This window comes from Bufo gargarizans, chromosome 6, assembly GCF_014858855.1.
Source record: "Bufo gargarizans isolate SCDJY-AF-19 chromosome 6, ASM1485885v1, whole genome shotgun sequence".
NCBI lineage: Eukaryota > Metazoa > Chordata > Amphibia > Anura > Bufonidae > Bufo > Bufo gargarizans.
Genome location: NC_058085.1, coordinates 105,779,680 through 105,796,462, shown reverse-complemented (window position 1 = coordinate 105,796,462; position 16,783 = coordinate 105,779,680). Strand labels below are relative to the sequence as shown.

Here is a 16,783-nt window from a genome sequence, read left to right as displayed (position 1 = left end):
AAAAATGCAGTTTCTGAGGCAAAACCAAGAAATAGAGAAGAACTGTGGAATGTAGTCCAATCATCCTGGGCTAGAATACCTGTTCACAGGGGCCAGAAGTTGGTTGACTCCATGCAACACAGATATCCAGCAGTTCTCAGAAACAGCGGTTATACAACTAAATATTAGTTAAGTGATTTAAGGAAAGCAAAATCTTCCCTCAAGAACTGGAGTAGATTTCAATCTTTGCGCATGGACTGCCTAACTTACGGCGTGCAGGGGATATCAAAGACCGGCGTAGAAAAGAAAACACACTACTGCAATTGGTATGTGTAACACCCAGAGTAGTGTTACCACTACTGCACCCTGCTACTATCTCTAATGGGCTAATATAATGTCATCTTGTGTATGTCTTTCCAGGTCCTCCACAATGTGCATTCCTAATCTTGTTATAATCTTGATAATCATAAACTGTTTATTACATGTAATGTGCCTGGTTCACCAGCAGGTGGCAGCAAAAATGGCAGAGCTGTACTTAGAATGGAACCTTTCATTCCATTCTAACCCCCCTCTGGAGAGAAGTGGGCAAGTCCTACTTCCTGCAAGAGCAGTGGGGACCAGTAAGAGTCAGTCTAGCTTACCCCATGCTAGGGGACAGGTGTGCAGGGGGCACGTCTCTGCTGGACGTGCCCAAGCCAGCCAGAGCACCCTCAGCTCTGCTGGCCAAAGTGTGAAGCCTCAGGAGCCAGGAGGAAAGTTCCCTGGCCTAATCTAGAGACAGATCATGCAAAGAGAAGTGCAGCATACAAGAAAAAGCAAAGTAATACAGTCAGCCTGTCAGTACAGCAGCCAGAGAGAAACAGATGTATCAGAGTCGAGTTTGCCTGCCAGTTTTAATGCTAAATGCTGCTGGGACCAAGACAAAGTCTGTAAACCGTTTTGGAGAACGTTTATGCAAAGTAAAGCTGCTGTTCAACTACATACAAGGTCTTGACTCAATCTTTCTTTTAAATCCCTCAGTTATTCCCCCTATTTATTGCTTCGGAGCCAAAGCCTGGTATCCAGCCGTATCCAGATAGTAGCACTGTGACACACATGAAGGGACATTTTAGGCCACACTATACCACTCGGCATTCCTACACCTGGGTCGCATTATAGAGGGCCCTAGGGGGAGGCGCCCGTTGCATATGCCTTACACCACTAAATACTGTCCTCAGAGAGGGCACCATAAGGCTAGCGCTACACGGCGTCATGTGTCGTGCGACAGATTTTGTAATGCTAGTCTATGGTGTCGCACTGTGACATGCGACATGCTGCGACTGTGACGTGACAGTTGCAAAAAATCTATCCAGGATGGATTTTTGTGCAACTGTCATGTCGCATGTTGCAGTGCAACACCATAGACTAGCATTACAATATGTAGAAAATGTTGCGCGACACATGTTGCAGTGTAGTTGCACCCTATATGTCGAGCGACGTATGTCGCCGTGTAGCCCTAGCTTAAATGTGTTGGCAACTACATTTTAAATGGTGGCTGTATGTGCAATGAGTCTGCTATGTAAGACTCAAATTTATCTATCCACAGGATAGGCAATACGTTTCTGAGTTATCGGAGCCCCAATGCTCACACGACAAGAACAGGGGTCTGAACTCAGTCTCATCGAGTTTGAATGGTGCTGCAGCATGCATGCGTGACCGCTAACCCCCAGTGACCTGACACTATCTATCCTGTGGGTCGGAAATATATGTTTCAGTCTTTCATGTGATGTTTTAGAGATGGAAGCCGATCCAAAACCGGGAAATGGATGTATACGCAAGGCAATTTATATAATTGTTTTATATAATTTTATGTTATCCTTGTGCATTCATTTCTCAGGTTAAGATATATTTTGTGACTTATTTCTTAGTTCTTATTTTGCCAGCAGTGAAATAAATTTTCTAAATCCTTTGCTATTGGCACTGCCAGAGATAACAGGATTACAAACAATTTAGTGAGACTTTTATAATGTAATGTAGAAAGAGAAAATAAAAAATCTGGCCCATATAAACCACACTGGTGCCAGGACCACTGTTCACCGCTGGATATACCGTAAGTGCCAGCAGCTGGATTGCTACAGCAGAGGCAGACCTACTATAAGCCCTCTGTTATTACAGGGTACCCGTGTCTGTGTGAATTGATGGGAGCGGAAGGGCCAAATTGTTTTTTCTGGATTGTTTTATATGGGGGATTAGAGCATATTTTGCCCATAATGCAATCTGTTACATTTCTGCAAGATCTAAGTACAAGCATTTACTTCTAGGATGGCATCTAAGTCTTAAAGAGAATCTGTCACCAGGAAATTCACAGTTAAAGCAGGCACAGTGTCCTGCAGAGCTAGCTCAACTAAATGTACTCTGGAGAAAAAAAAATATATATTTAAATTAGGGGTGGGCGATATGGCCTAAAATCTATATTGCGATATAATTTGAATCATGTGCGATATGCGATATATATTGCGATATATTATTTTCTTCTGTATTTATACAAAAAAAGCAAATTAATTAACTTTGCAAGAAATTTTTAATATGTGTATTGTGTAACACATCTTTTTCCAAACAATGTAAAGATGAAGTGTTATTAAAACACACATTTCTTGAAAATAAAGTGCAAATTGCAAAATGTAAAATAAATAACATCACATTTATTTTCCTCCTATCCTGATTACTTAGGCCCCCCTCCATTCACATCGCTGTTTCTCCTTTTTGGCTCGGTTGAGGAGCAGGAGAACGGAAAGGACGGATTCGGCACATAACTGACCACTAACTGAGCGTAACAGAGCCTAAAGACCCCATAGACTATAATGGGGTCCGTTCTGTGTCCGCTCAGAACATAATTTTTGAGCGGAGACAAAAGTAGTGCACTTTCGTCTCCGCAAAAAAAAAAAAATAATCATGTTCTTAGCGGACACTGAACGGACCCCATTATAGTCTATGGGGTCTTTAGGCTCTGTTACGCTCAGTTAGTGATCAGTTAACTGCAGAATCCGTCCTTTCAGTTCTCCTGCTCCTTAACGGAGCTGGAGAACGGAAAGGAGAAACAGTGATGTGTGAACGAACGAGCCCTTACTTATATTGCACAAAAATAAAAAGCTGCACATATTTGAACGAAAAAGCCTTCAAGTTCAACAGGTTTCTTTACGGTAAACAGTTAAAGGGAACTTGACAAGTGTCATCAACTTTGTGCTGCTGTTAGTCTGGGCAGCATAAAGTAAGGACAGGTGAGTTGATTTCATCAGTCTGTGTAGTTTAAAAGTAAGTGGTTGCCCGAGAACCAACATCACACTCATTACAGACTGGGCCTGGAAGAGAGTCCCGGCCACCTGAGAAGAGTCCTGGTTATTCATGAATTCCTGCTCTCCCTGCCCCCCTGCTGATGAATGACAGGCTTCTGCCTAGCTCCCTTTCTTTCTAGGAGAGAACTGCCAATCATCAGCTGATGGTGGAGAGCAGGAGAAGGAGAATATGAATAACCGTCCCAGGACTCTTCTCAGGTAGATTTGACTATTTTCGAGGCCTGAGCTGCAATGTTTATGACGCTGGTTCTCAGCAACCACTTACTTTTAGCTGATGAGTGACACACTGCTCAAATCAGCATTTTTGTCATTATTTTATGCTGCGCTGTGTCAGTGAGGTCAGCATAAAGGTGATGACAGGACAGGACAGTACAGGTTCCCTTTAAATATATAACAAATTGCAAACTTGCAAATCAAAATGTAGTGCGAGTGCGACTGAACATCAGCCTTGCGTGCCGTTACATTTAATATCTCCTTATTGGTCCAGAGGACCTGAGCGAGCGTTACCTTCGCACACTCACTGAATAGTTTTATTAAAATTCTACTTTATTGATATCCTTTTAAAATCACTTCGTGTTAGACAAGGAACTAAAAAATGTGATTAAAATTACTGAGGGAGGCCACGTCCCTTCCCTATAAACTGAACTCCCTGAGTAATTTTTTTATCACATTTTTGAGTTCCACTTCCTTGTCTAACACTAGTGATTTTAAAGGATATATCAATAAAGTAGAATCTCTCAATAAAACTATTCAGTGGCCTCGGGTGCGTTGCACGCCTCCTGAGGGGTCCTGTCAATTACATAATGCAGTAAAATGCACTTCAGCCAAGGTTTTTCGCCAGGAACACAAGTTTGTCCACAGTCTCGGGCTTCAGTGCAGATCGGTGGCATGTTACTATATTGCCACTGGTGCTGAATGCCCTTTCTGAAGGGGCACTTGTGGCAGGAATGCAAAGATATTTCTTGGCTAGGCTTGCCACCCTGGGAAAATTAGCCTGGTGCAACCTCCACCACTCCAGTGGGTCAGCTTCTCCTTCTACATCCAGTGCCTGCAGGTAACTCTTAAGCTCAATTTTAATCGCTTCTCTGTCGGTGAGGGCGGCTGGGCCAGGCTGAGCAGATGCATTTTTTAAAAAGCTGCCCAGACTTCGTTTACTCCTCTTGGGTTCTTTCTGGGCTTCTCCATCAGCTCCTGTGCTTGTGTGTGATGGTGGTGACTCTGTGGCAGACACAGCTTGATTCTCTAGCAGTGCCTGAATTTCTGCTGCTGCCTTTGTAAAGATGAACTCTCTTCGGTCATCTGCTATATATGATGATCTGAAGCGTGGGTCGACCAAGGAGGCCATATCCAGGAGGTCATCAGTTGCAACGTCCGAGTACTTCTCATTTAAATACTTGAGGATGGCTGTCTTCATGTCCTTCGTCAGTTCTGTGTCAATGTCATCATCAGCTAGAGGAAGAACTGTGTTGTTTAGAAGGTGAAGCACAGGTTTGACAGTCGACACACTCACATACTCTTCTCCAGACAGAGCATCTGTAAACTCCAACAGGGGACTGAGGGTCTTGTTCATAGATTCCAACACATCAATGTCCTGCCAAGTTGGTACCAGGTGCCTGGTTTTCCGGTCTGCTTTCAGGACCTGTGATATGGCCTTCTCTTGTTCGAGCAGCCGCTGAATCATCTGTTGTCGAGACCCCCATCTTGTTGGTGTTTCAGTGATAAGGCGGTGAGGAGGCAGGTTTAGCTCAGCCTGGGCATTAGCCATTTCTCTCTTCCTTTTCCAAGCGTAAGAAAAGGCACTCACTATTTTCTTACATTTGCCAATGGCATGTTCAACACGGGCGTCTCTCACACTTCTCTCTAAGGACAAAATTGTATATCGTTAGCAGCACATCAACCCCTGCATAATGTAACTAGTCTAGGACTAAAAGATACAGGTCGTCTACCTACCTATGGCGAGGTGGAGCCTGTGACCAAAGCACTGCAGTCTTGTCCAGCCGTTAATTTCCACTGCTTTCACAATATTTGCGCCATTGTCGGTGGTTATGCAGACTTGTAACTCTTCTTTAAGTCCCCATGACTCGAGCGCTTCCTTCAATCCCTGAGATATCAGTTCACCTGTATGATCCTCGGGAAAATAAGATGTCTGTAGGCATCTGCTGCACAACTTCCACTCGTCATTGATGAAGTGGATTGTGAGACTAATGTAAGGCTCCATTGTGCGACTTGACCACAAGTCCGTAGTAGTTGCATAGTATTTTATGCTCCGGAGTTCGTTCTTTACTTGCTCGCGGACTTTGTCATACAGTTTGGGCACTTCAGTTTGGCTAAAGTATTTGCGGCTAGGTACCTCGTAACGTGGATCAAGTGTCTTAATCATGTTCTGAAAGCCGCTTTTCTCCACTGTAAGAAACGGCACCATGTCCTTACACAGGTACAGGGTAATGGCATTTGTAATATCAATCCACCGCCGATTTTTTTTGTCATACGGAGTGCCTTTAGAAAATGCTTTCACAATATCGGTCTGCTGGTGGGCAGGCCCGGCAGGGCCACCTTTTTTCTTTCCAATAGACTGACTGGCCTTTTGTGGAGGAGGGCGCAGTTTTTGGCTATCTTGGTATTCCAAAACGTGCTTCATTTTGAGGTGATGAAACAAATTGGTTGTATTCCCTCTCTTCGTAATTATTGTCGCCCGGCATATTTTGCAGATTATATTTTTCTGCTCCACATCCGACTCCTTAAACCCAAACCAGGTCCATATGACAGATGTTGCACCGGTCTTCTTTATGAGCACCTCCGGCTCCTCCTCCCCACATGCTGTAAGCTCCTCCATGAAGTTGATCTTGATGACATATAGGGCACCTGCAGGAAACTATTATTTTAGCAATCGAATCGAGTACTCGTCTCTAATAAGACAAACCATCTCTTAAACTATTACTAACGTATCGCTAATTGCTTTTTAAAAACAATATTTTTATGTGGTATTCAATTCATTGTATAGCTAGCAAATCATCAGCGATCAGATTCAGCGGCCATTTGCTGTCAGTCAGCGTCAGACAGAGTAGACCCATGGCATTAGCCAATTGCCATCATCAGACATGTCCCCCAGAGCCAGTGCCATCATCTTCTATCAGACTGTGTGATGACTGTGCAAATGCCATGGGGCTAATCTGATGGCACTGGCTCACTGCTGGGGGACACATGTCTGATGGCAAATGCCACATGGGGCTAATCTGATGGCACTGGCTCACTGCTGGGGGACACATGTCTGATGGCAAATGCCACATGATGGGGCTAATCTGATGGCACTGGCTCACTGCTGGGGGACACATGTCTGATGGCAAATGCCACATGGGGCTAATCTGATGGCACTGGCTCACTGCTGGGGGACACATGTCTGATGACTGCAAATGCCATGGGGAGGATCTGATGGCACTGGCGCACTGGGGGACACATCAGACATGGCCCCCCCAGCATTTGAGCCAGTGCCATCAGATCAGCCCCATGTGGCATTTGCATTTTGCCATCATCAGACTTGTGTCCTGTCCCCCAGAAGTGAGTCAGTGGCAGTGCCAATCAGACTCGATCTCAACCCCATGTGGCATTTGCCATCAGAGATGTGTCCGCCAGCAGCAGTGAGCCAGTGCCATCAGATAATGTGGCCATCAGATCAGACATGTGTCCCCCAGCAGTGTGAGCCAGTGCCATCAGATAATGTGGCCATCATATCAGACATGTGTCCCCCAGCAGTGTGAGCCAGTGCCATCACATAATGTGGCCATCAGATCAGACATGTGTCCCCCAGCAGTGTGAGCCAGTGGCCCAGTGCCAGAATCAGATAATGTGGCATTTGGATTTGCCATCACATCATCGGACTTCATGCGTCTCACTCTCCTCCCCTGCGGCTGCTATACATTCAGAGAGCATCATGCCATCATGGTCTTAGACTCTCAGGCCATCAGCAGAAGATTATCATTCACTTCTGAGGCATCAGCCCCCATCCATGGCCATCCTTTCCTTATCCGTTTTCTCTAACCAACCACCCCCCCACCCCGATCCTCCGCAGTCGACAGAGTGCCCCCTCCGATCCTCCGCAGTCGACAGAGTGCCCCCTCCGATCCTCCGCAGTCGACAGAGTGCCCCCTCCGATCCTCCGCAGTCGACACAGAGTCCCAGACAGCCCCCCTACAAGAGCGACAGCAGCTGTGATAACACTTACCTTTCCTGCAGGCCAGGGTGCGCGCACGGCTCGGCAGCGGCTGGTTAATGGAGTCCGCGGTGTGGCGTCTTCTTCCAGCACTGGCGGGAGCTCACTGACGTCACACACAGCGTCAGCTCAGCGGCCTGACGCTGTGCGCACGCCGGCCCTGCCCCTGGCCAATACTACAGCGGTATTGCGGAGTCCAAAAGAAGCTAAAGGTAATGATTCAGGTGGTGATATTGCAGTACGGCGATATAGGCGATATGGCGAAAATCCATATCGTGGCCCAAATTAATATCGCATATCGCCTATATCGCCCACCCCTAATTTAAATCCATATGCAAATGAGCAGTTGAGTGCACTGAGGGCAGGCTGATGCCACTCTGTGCACCCTTGCTCCTCCTGCTTCCTCTGCCAGTCCCTTCTTCTCATACTTGATTGACAGGGCCAGGTTCCTGCATAATCATTTTGTCTTGTCCTGTTAGTCAAGAAAAAGCGAAATCAGGAGGAGCAAGGGTGCACAGACTGACTTGGGCCCGCCCTCAGTGCCCTTAACTACTTATTTGCATATGGATTAAACTATATTTTCTCCAGAATGAAGCAATGGATCGTGAAGTGAAAGGTATCGCTACATTCACCTGGGCTAGCCCTACAAGGTATTGACCCTGGTGTAACAGGGAATTTCCTGATGACAGACTCTCTTTAAAGATTAAGCGGGATAGCTTTGTGTGGCTTTCAACAGTTATTTTACAAGGGCTTTTAGGCCAGTAACCATTTTTGGCCAACAGCTCTTTACAGTATGTTATTTTGGGGGACTTTTCATTAGCAGGACCCCTCTTTTTTTATAGCTAGACCATAATTATTTGGACGAGAGGTTAAAGGATGGTTCTCAACCCTTTTACTGTCACTAACGTATGAATTGTTCAGGTTTCTGCAGCAGGGGAGTAACTTAACCCCTTAGTGACTACCCATATGCCTTTTTACGGCGGTCACTAAGGGGCCTTAGGCTGGGCTGCCGCTTTTCTATGGCGGCCCAGTCTAAGCACTGCATGGGTCACATGAGAGCCGCGCTCTTGCTCTAACAGCCCGGACCGGCCGGAGTGGCGATCCGGGCTGTTTAACGCTTTACATGGTGTGGGCAATGGCGACCGCAAAATCTAAAGCACTGACAGAGGGAGCGGACTCCACCTGTCTCCCATCGGCACCCCGCAAATGCGATTGGGGATGCCGATGTGTGTAAAGGCTGGCTGGGGTCTGATATAGGCCCTAAGCCAGCCTTGAGTATTTTTTTCAGCAGGATGTGCCTCTCTGGTGCACCAGGTGCTAAATATTTTTATTGTAGTCCAGTTCTTATATAAACAAGAAACATATCAGGAATGGACACCATCAACGGAGGGCACCTGTGCAAGAACAGCTTATGGGCTCCTTGATTTGCAACCAATTTGCCATGAGACATAGACTTCAATGGGGCCATGTCCTGATTTTCACTGACAAGTATAGGACATCTTTCCATTGTTTTGCTAAGCTGTGCAATGGAAGACAAGGCCCCATAGAAGTGTATGGGACAGCATCTAATCTGCAAAAAAATGGATCCGCATTTTTAAGGACAGCATACGGCCGTCTGAATGAGCACTTAATCACAGGTGATGCCACAGAAAGTGATGTATTGTCATCCCTGAGATGTGATGTCACAATGTCTTTTCTTTTACTAAAAACCCCCTTGTGATGTCACAGCAGGGTGCCTGAGTGATATAGCTCTTTAACTGCTAAATTCCATTTGTGATGTCACTGTTGACCTGACAGAAACCACTTGTGATGTCACAGCAGATTACATGACCGAGACTACTTGTGATGTCACAGCAACCTGACTAAACACTCAAGCAAAAAAAAAAAATCACTGAAAAAACTAAGATAAAAACATCCTGCATGGTATGATATACAAATGTGCGGATGTCCCTGGACATATTATTGAAGAAAATCACAGAAATAAAATAATAATGCACTTGGTAAAGTAGATGCAAGCAGTATATATGGACAAAGTCCTCACTCTGATATGAAAAAATCTGAGACACTTAGCCAATATATTTTGATCAAAACACATCTGTGCCCACCTACCAAGCGCCAAGGTGGTCTCAGATCAGGCCGTTCCTACGCTAAACCTACCGAAGCCGTTGGGCTTCTATGTTTGCAGTGTCCCACTCAAGTAAACGTGGGCCCCGCAAACGTGTTTTTACCATGTATTAATGTCATGTGATATGCCTGTATTTTGTCTCCTGTCATATTCTCCATGTCACAATGTGTTTTTACATGCAAATATCCTTTATACAGGCCTAGTCAGGGTGCACTACACTCGATTCTCCACAGGATGGAGCAGTGCCAGTGTGTATAAATAGCTTAGCTCAGACCTAAGTTAGGCTGTGCAGTCGTGTGCAGTCATGTGTCCTGTGCAGTTGTGTGCTGTGCAGTCCTGTGCAGTTGTGTCCTGTGCAGTTGTGTCCTGTGCAGTTGTGTGCTGTGCAGTCCTGTGTTGTGCAGTCCTGTGCTGTGCAGTTGTGTCCTGTGCAGTCCTGTGCTGTGCAGTTGTGTCCTGTGCAGTCGTGTGCAGTCATGTGTCCTGTGCAGTTGTGTGCTGTGCAGTCCTGTGCAGTTGTGTGCTGTGCAGTCCTGTGCTGTGCAGTTGTGTTCTGTGCAGTCCTGTGCTGTGCAGTTGTGTTCTGTGCAGTTGTGTTCTGTGCAGTCCTGTGCTGTGCAGTTGTGTCCTGTGCAGTTGTGTTCTGTGCAGTCCTGTGCTGTGCAGTTGTGTTCTGTGCAGTCCTGTGCTGTGCAGTTGTGTCCTGTGCAGTTGTGTTCTGTGCAGTCCTGTGCTGTGCAGTTGTGTGCTGTGCAGTCCTGTGCTGTGCAGAGCAGTTCAGTTCCTGGTTGAGGTAAATCCAGGCCAGTGCAGATGAGCTCAGGTAAATCCAAGTGAGAGTTCCGTTGAATGCAGTTCTCTCATGAGCCTACAAGAAAGCAACAGCCATGTAGCTGAATATCTGGAGGGAGGCCCCTTCCTAGCCTCTCTACTCTGTCCCTGTCGGTTCCATAACCCAGGGTTAAGGTCTGCAAGTATTCTTCCTAGAGGAGAGCAATCCACTACTATAGATCGCTCTTCCAGGGTGACCAATGTCTAAACTGTATGCAGCCGAGTATATAAGGAATTATCACGTTTATGCCAGACAAAGGATTAGCAAGATAGTCATTACCCCGGGACTTATTAAGCACCTTTGTACTAGGTGTAGGAGATAGCTTGAAGCATCTACATCTCCAGTTTAAATCTTGAGAACAGTCAGGCCAACTGTCAGAACAGCATTGGAATAGAAGCTTAATTATTACCAGCCTAGTCGGAGTAGTAGCTTTCTTATGTATTACAAGAGCCTGTACTTCATGGAGGATTTGCATTTCCCTTTCCCCATATGGGAGATTGTGCCTAATGCCAGATTGTCTCAAGAGACTGTTTAATGCCTATGGATGTATTGTAATCAAGAGTCATCATCAGTAAAGTTCAACTTTGAGTTTCACCCTGTTTGCTCAGTTCCTCTATTAACACTATAGTAAATGGTTGTACCTCCATATAAAAGGTACTGGCGTCACCACTACAAGGGACATTGCCACTGGCACATTAATACAGACCACCAAGGGCACCTCAAACACACATCTGGCCAGTGTCCCTTACACCAGAGCATGCCCCAGAGAATCCTTGTGCCATTCTCCTCATCACTTATGCGAGCCTGCCCAGGGACGACGTAACCGTGTCTAACCAGAACTGTATTTGCCTCGGCCCACCTATTGCTCACACTGTGACCTTACACATAATTCCCCTGCAAGGTCTGGCATACCGCATGTTCAGGAGCGCAGACGCCGCACATATGGTGTGCTGCTCCTAGTCACCTCCATGTGCATCAAGCACGCCTATATGTACCACCTAATCAAGGCGATCTATTACATAGGAGGGGGAAAAGTGCAGAGGAATGCTGCTCCCAAGATAGAATAGGTGGACATTCACACTTGAAAAAGGATTTTTTTTTAAGCACTCAACCAGTAGCTTTCCCAGGGGCAGTTCCCCTCCTGATACGTTCCTGCTACTGATATTATCATGTACAGGTTACAAGACCAGTTCATATCAACTACCTACCTATATGGCAGCATCAGTAAGGGTACGACCACATGGTGCAGTCATGTCGTGGTTGCCACAAGACACAGTAACACGTGGCCGTATGAGCCGCAGCAGGCTCTGATTAACCGCTTGCCGCCACGCTAACGCCGAAAGGCATCATCGCGGCGGCTCTCCCAGGTCACACTAACGCCAATAGGCGTCATCTCGCGAGACGCGAGATTTCCTGTGAACGCGCGCACACAGGCGCGCGCGCTCACAGGAACGGAAGGTAAGCGAGTGGATCTCCAGCATGCCAGCGGCGATCGTTCGCTGGCAGGCTGGAGATCCGAATTTTTTAACCCCTAACAGGTATATTAGACGCTGTTTTCATAACAGCGTCTAATATACCTCCTACCTGGTCCTCTGGTGGTCCCTTTTGTTAGGATCGACCACCAGAGGACTCAGGTAGGTCAGTACAGTCGCACCAAACACCACACTACACTACACCCCCCCCCGTCACTTATTAACCCCTTATAAACCCCTGATCACCCATGATCACCCCATATAAACTCCCTGATCACCCCCCTGTCATTGATCACCCCCCTGTCATTGATCACCCCCCTGTCAGGCTCCGTTCAGACGTCCGTATGATTTTTACGGATCCACGGATACATGGATCGGATCCGCAAAAAGCATACAGACGTCTGAATGGAGCCTTACAGGGGGGTGATCAATGACAGGCGGGTGATCACCCATATACACTCCCTGATCACCCCCTGTCATTGATCACCCCCCTGTCATTGATCACCCCCCTGTCATTGATCACCCCCCTGTAAGGCTCCATTCAGACGTCCGCATGATTTTTACGGATCCATGGATACATGGATCGTATCCGCAAAACACATGCGGACGTCTGAATGGAGCCTTACAGGGGGTGATCAATGACAGGCGGGTGATCTCCCATATACACTCCCTGATCACCCCCCTGTCATTGATAACCCCCCTGTAAGGCTCCATTCAGACGTCCGCATGCGTTTTGTGGATCCGATCCATGTATCCATGGATCCGTAAAAAATCATGCGGATGTCTGAATGGAGCCTTACAGGGGGGTGATCAGTGACAGGGGGGTGATCACCCTGATTACCCTGATCACCCCCTGTCATTGATAACCCCTCTGTAAGGCTCCATTCAGACGTCCGCATGCGTTTTGTGGATCCGATCCATGTATCCATGGATCCGTAAAAAATCATGCGGATGTCTGAATGGAGCCTTACAGGGGGGGTGATCAGTGACAGGGGGGTGATCACCCTGATTACCCTGATCACCCCCTGTCATTGATAACCCCCCTGTAAGGCTCCATTCAGACGTCCGCATGCGTTCTGTGGATCCGATACATGTATCCATGGATCCGTAAAAAATCATGCGGATGTCTGAATGGAGCCTTACAGGGGGGGTGATCAGTGACAGGGGGGTGATCACCCTGATTACCCTGATCACCCCCTGTCATTGATAACCCCCCTGTAAGGCTCCATTCAGACGTCCGCATGCGTTCTGTGGATCCGATCCATGTATCCATGGATCTGTAAAAAATCATGCGGATGTCTGAATGGAGCCTTACAGGGGGGGTGATCAGTGACAGGGGGGTGATTACCCTGATCACCCCCTGTCATTGATAACCCCCCTGTAAGGCTCCATTCAGACGTCCGCATGCGTTCTGTGGATCCGATCCATGTATCCATGGATCCGTAAAAAATCATGCGGATGTCTGAATGGAGCCTTACAGGGGGGGTGATCACCCTGATTACCCTGATCACCCCCTGTCATTGATAACCCCCCTGTAAGGCTCCATTCAGACGTCCGCATGCGTTCTGTGGATCCGATCCATGTATCCATGGATCCGTAAAAAATCATGCGGATATCTGAATGGAGCCTTACAGGGTGGGTGATCAGTGACAGGGGGGTGATTACCCTGATCACCCCCTGTCATTGATAACCCCCCTGTAAGGCTCCATTCAGACGTCCGCATGCGTTTTGTGGATCCGATCCATGTATCCATGTATCCGTAAAAAATCATGCGGATGTCTGAATGGAGCCTTACAGGGGGGGTGATCAATGACAGGGGGGTGATCAGGGAGTCTATATGGGTGATCACCCCCCTGTCATTGATCACCCCCCTGTCATTGATCACCCCCCTCCCTGGTAAGGCTCCATTCAGACATTTTTTTTGGCACAAGTTAGCGGAAATTTTTTGTTTGTTTTTGTTTTTTCTTACAAAGTCTCATATTCCACTAACTTGTGTCAAAAAATAAAATCTCACATGGACGCACCATACCCCTCACGGAATCCAAATGCGTAAACATTTTTAGACATTTATATTCCAGACTTCTTCTCACGCTTTAGGGCCCCTAAAAAGCCAGGGCAGTATAAATACCCCACATGTGACCCCATTTCGGAAAGAAGACACCCCAAGGTATTCCGTGAGGGGAATATTGAGTCCATGAAAGATTGAAATTTTTGTCCTAAGTTAGCGGAAAGTGAGACCTTGTGAGAAAAAAACAAAAAAAAATCAATATCCGCTAACTTATGCAAAAAAAAAAAAATTCTAGGAACTCGCCATGCCCCTCATTGAATACCTTGGGGTGTCTTCTTTCCAAAGTGGGGTCACATGTGGGGTATTTATACTGCCCTGGCTTTTTAGGGGCCCGAAAGTGTGAGAAGAAGTCTGGGATCCAAATGTCTAAAAATGCCCTCCTAAAAGGAATTTGGGCCCCTTTGCGCATCTAGGCTGCAAAAAAGTGTGACACATCTGGTATCGCCGTACTCAGGAGAAGTTGGGCAATGTGTTTTGGGGTGTCATTTTACATATACCCATGCTGGGTGAGAAAAATATCTTGGTCAAATGCCAACTTTGTATAAAAAAATGGGAAAAGTTGTCTTTTGCCAAGATATTTCTCTCACCCAGCATGGGTATATGTAAAATGACACCCCAAAACACATTGCCCAACTTCTCCTGAGTACGACGATACCAGATGTGTGACACTTTTTTGCTGCCAAGGTGGGCAAAGGGGCCCAAATTCCAAAGAGCACCTTTCGGATTTCACCGGCCATTTTTTACACATTTTGATTGCAAGGTACTTCTTACACATTTGGGCCCCTAAATTGCCAGGGCAGTATAACTACGCCACAAGTGACCCCATTTTGGAAAGAAGACACCCCAAGGTATTCCGTGAGGGGCACGGCGAGTTCCTAGAATTTTTTATTTTTTGTCACAAGTTAGCGGAAAATGATGATTTTTCTTTTTTTCTTTTTTCCTTACAAAGTCTCATATTCCACTAACTTGCGACAAAAAATAAAAAATTCTAGGAACTCGCCATGCCCCTCACGGAATACCTTGGGGTGTCTTCTTTCCAAAATGGGGTCACTTGTGGCGTAGTTATACTGCCCTGGCAATTTAGGGGCCCAAATGTGTGAGAAGTACCTTGCAATCAAAATGTGTAAAAAATGGCCTGCAAAATCTGAAAGGTGCACTTTGGAATATGTGCCCCTTTGCCCACCTTGGCAGCAAAAAAGTGTGACACATCTGGTATCGCCGTACTCAGGAGAAGTTGGGGAATGTGTTTTGGGGTGTCATTTTACATATACCCATGCTGGGTGAGAGAAATATCTTGGCAAAAGACAACTTTTCCCATTTTTTTATACAAAGTTGGCATTTGACCAAGATATTTCTCTCACCCAGCATGGGTATATGTAAAATGACACCCCAAAACACATTCCCCAACTTCTCCTGAGTACGGCGATACCAGATGTGTCACACTTTTTTGCAGCCAAGGTGGGCAAAGGGGCACATATTCCAAAGTGCACCTTTTGGATTTCACCGGTCATTTTTTACACATTTTGATTGCAAAGTTCTTCTCACACATTTGGGCCCCTAAATTGCCAGGGCAGTATAACTACCCCACAAGTGACCCCATTTTGGAAAGAAGACACCCCAAGGTATTCCGTGAGGGGCATGGCAAGTTTTTAGAATTTTTTATTTTTTGTCGCAAGTTAGGGGAATATGAGACTTTGTAAGAAAAAATAAAAAAAATAAAATCATCATCATTTTCCGCTAACTTGTGACAAAAAATAAAAAGTTCTATGAACTCACTATGCCCATCAGCGAATACCTTAGGGTGTCTACTTTCCGAAATGGGGTCATTTGTGGGGGTTTTCTACTGTTTGGGCATTGTAGAACCTCAGGAATCATGACAGGTGCTCAGAAAGTCAGAGCTGTTTCAAAAAGCGGAAATTCACATTTTTGTACCATAGTTTGTAAATGCTATAACTTTTACCCAAACCATTTTTTTTTTGCCCAAACATTTTTTTTTTATCAAAGACATGTAGAACAATAAATTTGGCGAAAAATGTATATATGGATGTCGTTTTTTTTGCAAAATTTTACAGCTGAAAGTGAAAAATGTCATTTTTTTGCAAAAAAATCGTTAAATTTCGATTAATAACAAAAAAAGTAAAAATGTCAGCGGCAATGAAATACCACCAAATGAAAGCTCTATTAGTGAGAAGAAAAGGAGGTAAAATTCATTTGGGTGGTAAGTTGCATGACCGAGCAATAAACCGCTAAAGTTGTGGAGTGCCGATTTGTAAAAAAGGGCCTGGTCACTAGGGGGGTATAAACCTGTGGTCCTTAAGTGGTTAAACTAATTAGAAATGTTTATCAGTCTGCATTGTTGATGGCCATGAAGTATTTGATGTGCCGCGTAGCCATTAACAATGCAGTGCGGTCCTAAGTGGTTTAATTAGAGCCTGGTGCAGCTTGTACAACTGTGTGGTACTCTACCGCAGCGCGCCAGTATCAAAACCCAAGGCAACAGAAGTAAAGAACTCCCAAAATTTACACAAGTGAAAGCTTTATTCCATAAATTCACAAGAATTTAAAAAAACTAAGCGTTTGTAATGTTAAGAATGTGTCACTGTTCCTCAGCATGACTGGATTTTGCTCTCAAATGGCTTCTTCTGGGGCACTTAAGAAATTACATTACCTCATGAGACATTCACTCAGTAAATGAACCATATATCACAAAGTAGACACCCAAATATGTATGACGACATGACGCAGTCCTCCAGTCATGGCCATTATGT

General features: G+C 45.8%; 1 protein-coding gene across 1 annotated transcript; it reads right to left on the bottom strand.

Moving 5' to 3' along the window:
• Positions 1-4,131: 4,131 nt before the first annotated feature.
• LOC122942004 (E3 SUMO-protein ligase ZBED1-like) lies at positions 4,132-5,812 on the bottom strand. The gene is made up of 2 exons (XM_044299498.1): positions 5,262-5,812; positions 4,132-5,171 (listed from the first exon to the last, which is right to left on the bottom strand). Exons 1-2 carry the CDS (start codon positions 5,731-5,733, stop codon positions 4,132-4,134), a joined length of 1,512 nt encoding a protein of 503 aa, XP_044155433.1. The 5' UTR covers positions 5,734-5,812.
• Between the last annotated feature and the right edge of the window lie 10,971 nt (positions 5,813-16,783).

Bases quoted from the DNA above. Each gene is read 5' to 3' on its own strand.
- LOC122942004 (XM_044299498.1), bottom strand. From the start codon at position 5,733: ATGGTGCCGTTTCTTACAGTGGAGAAAAGCGGCTTTCAGAACATGATT. The intron at 5,172-5,261 runs GTAGGTAGACGA...TTTTGTCCTTAG, and splicing joins CAGGCTCCACCTCGCCATAG to AGAGAAGTGTGAGAGACGCC.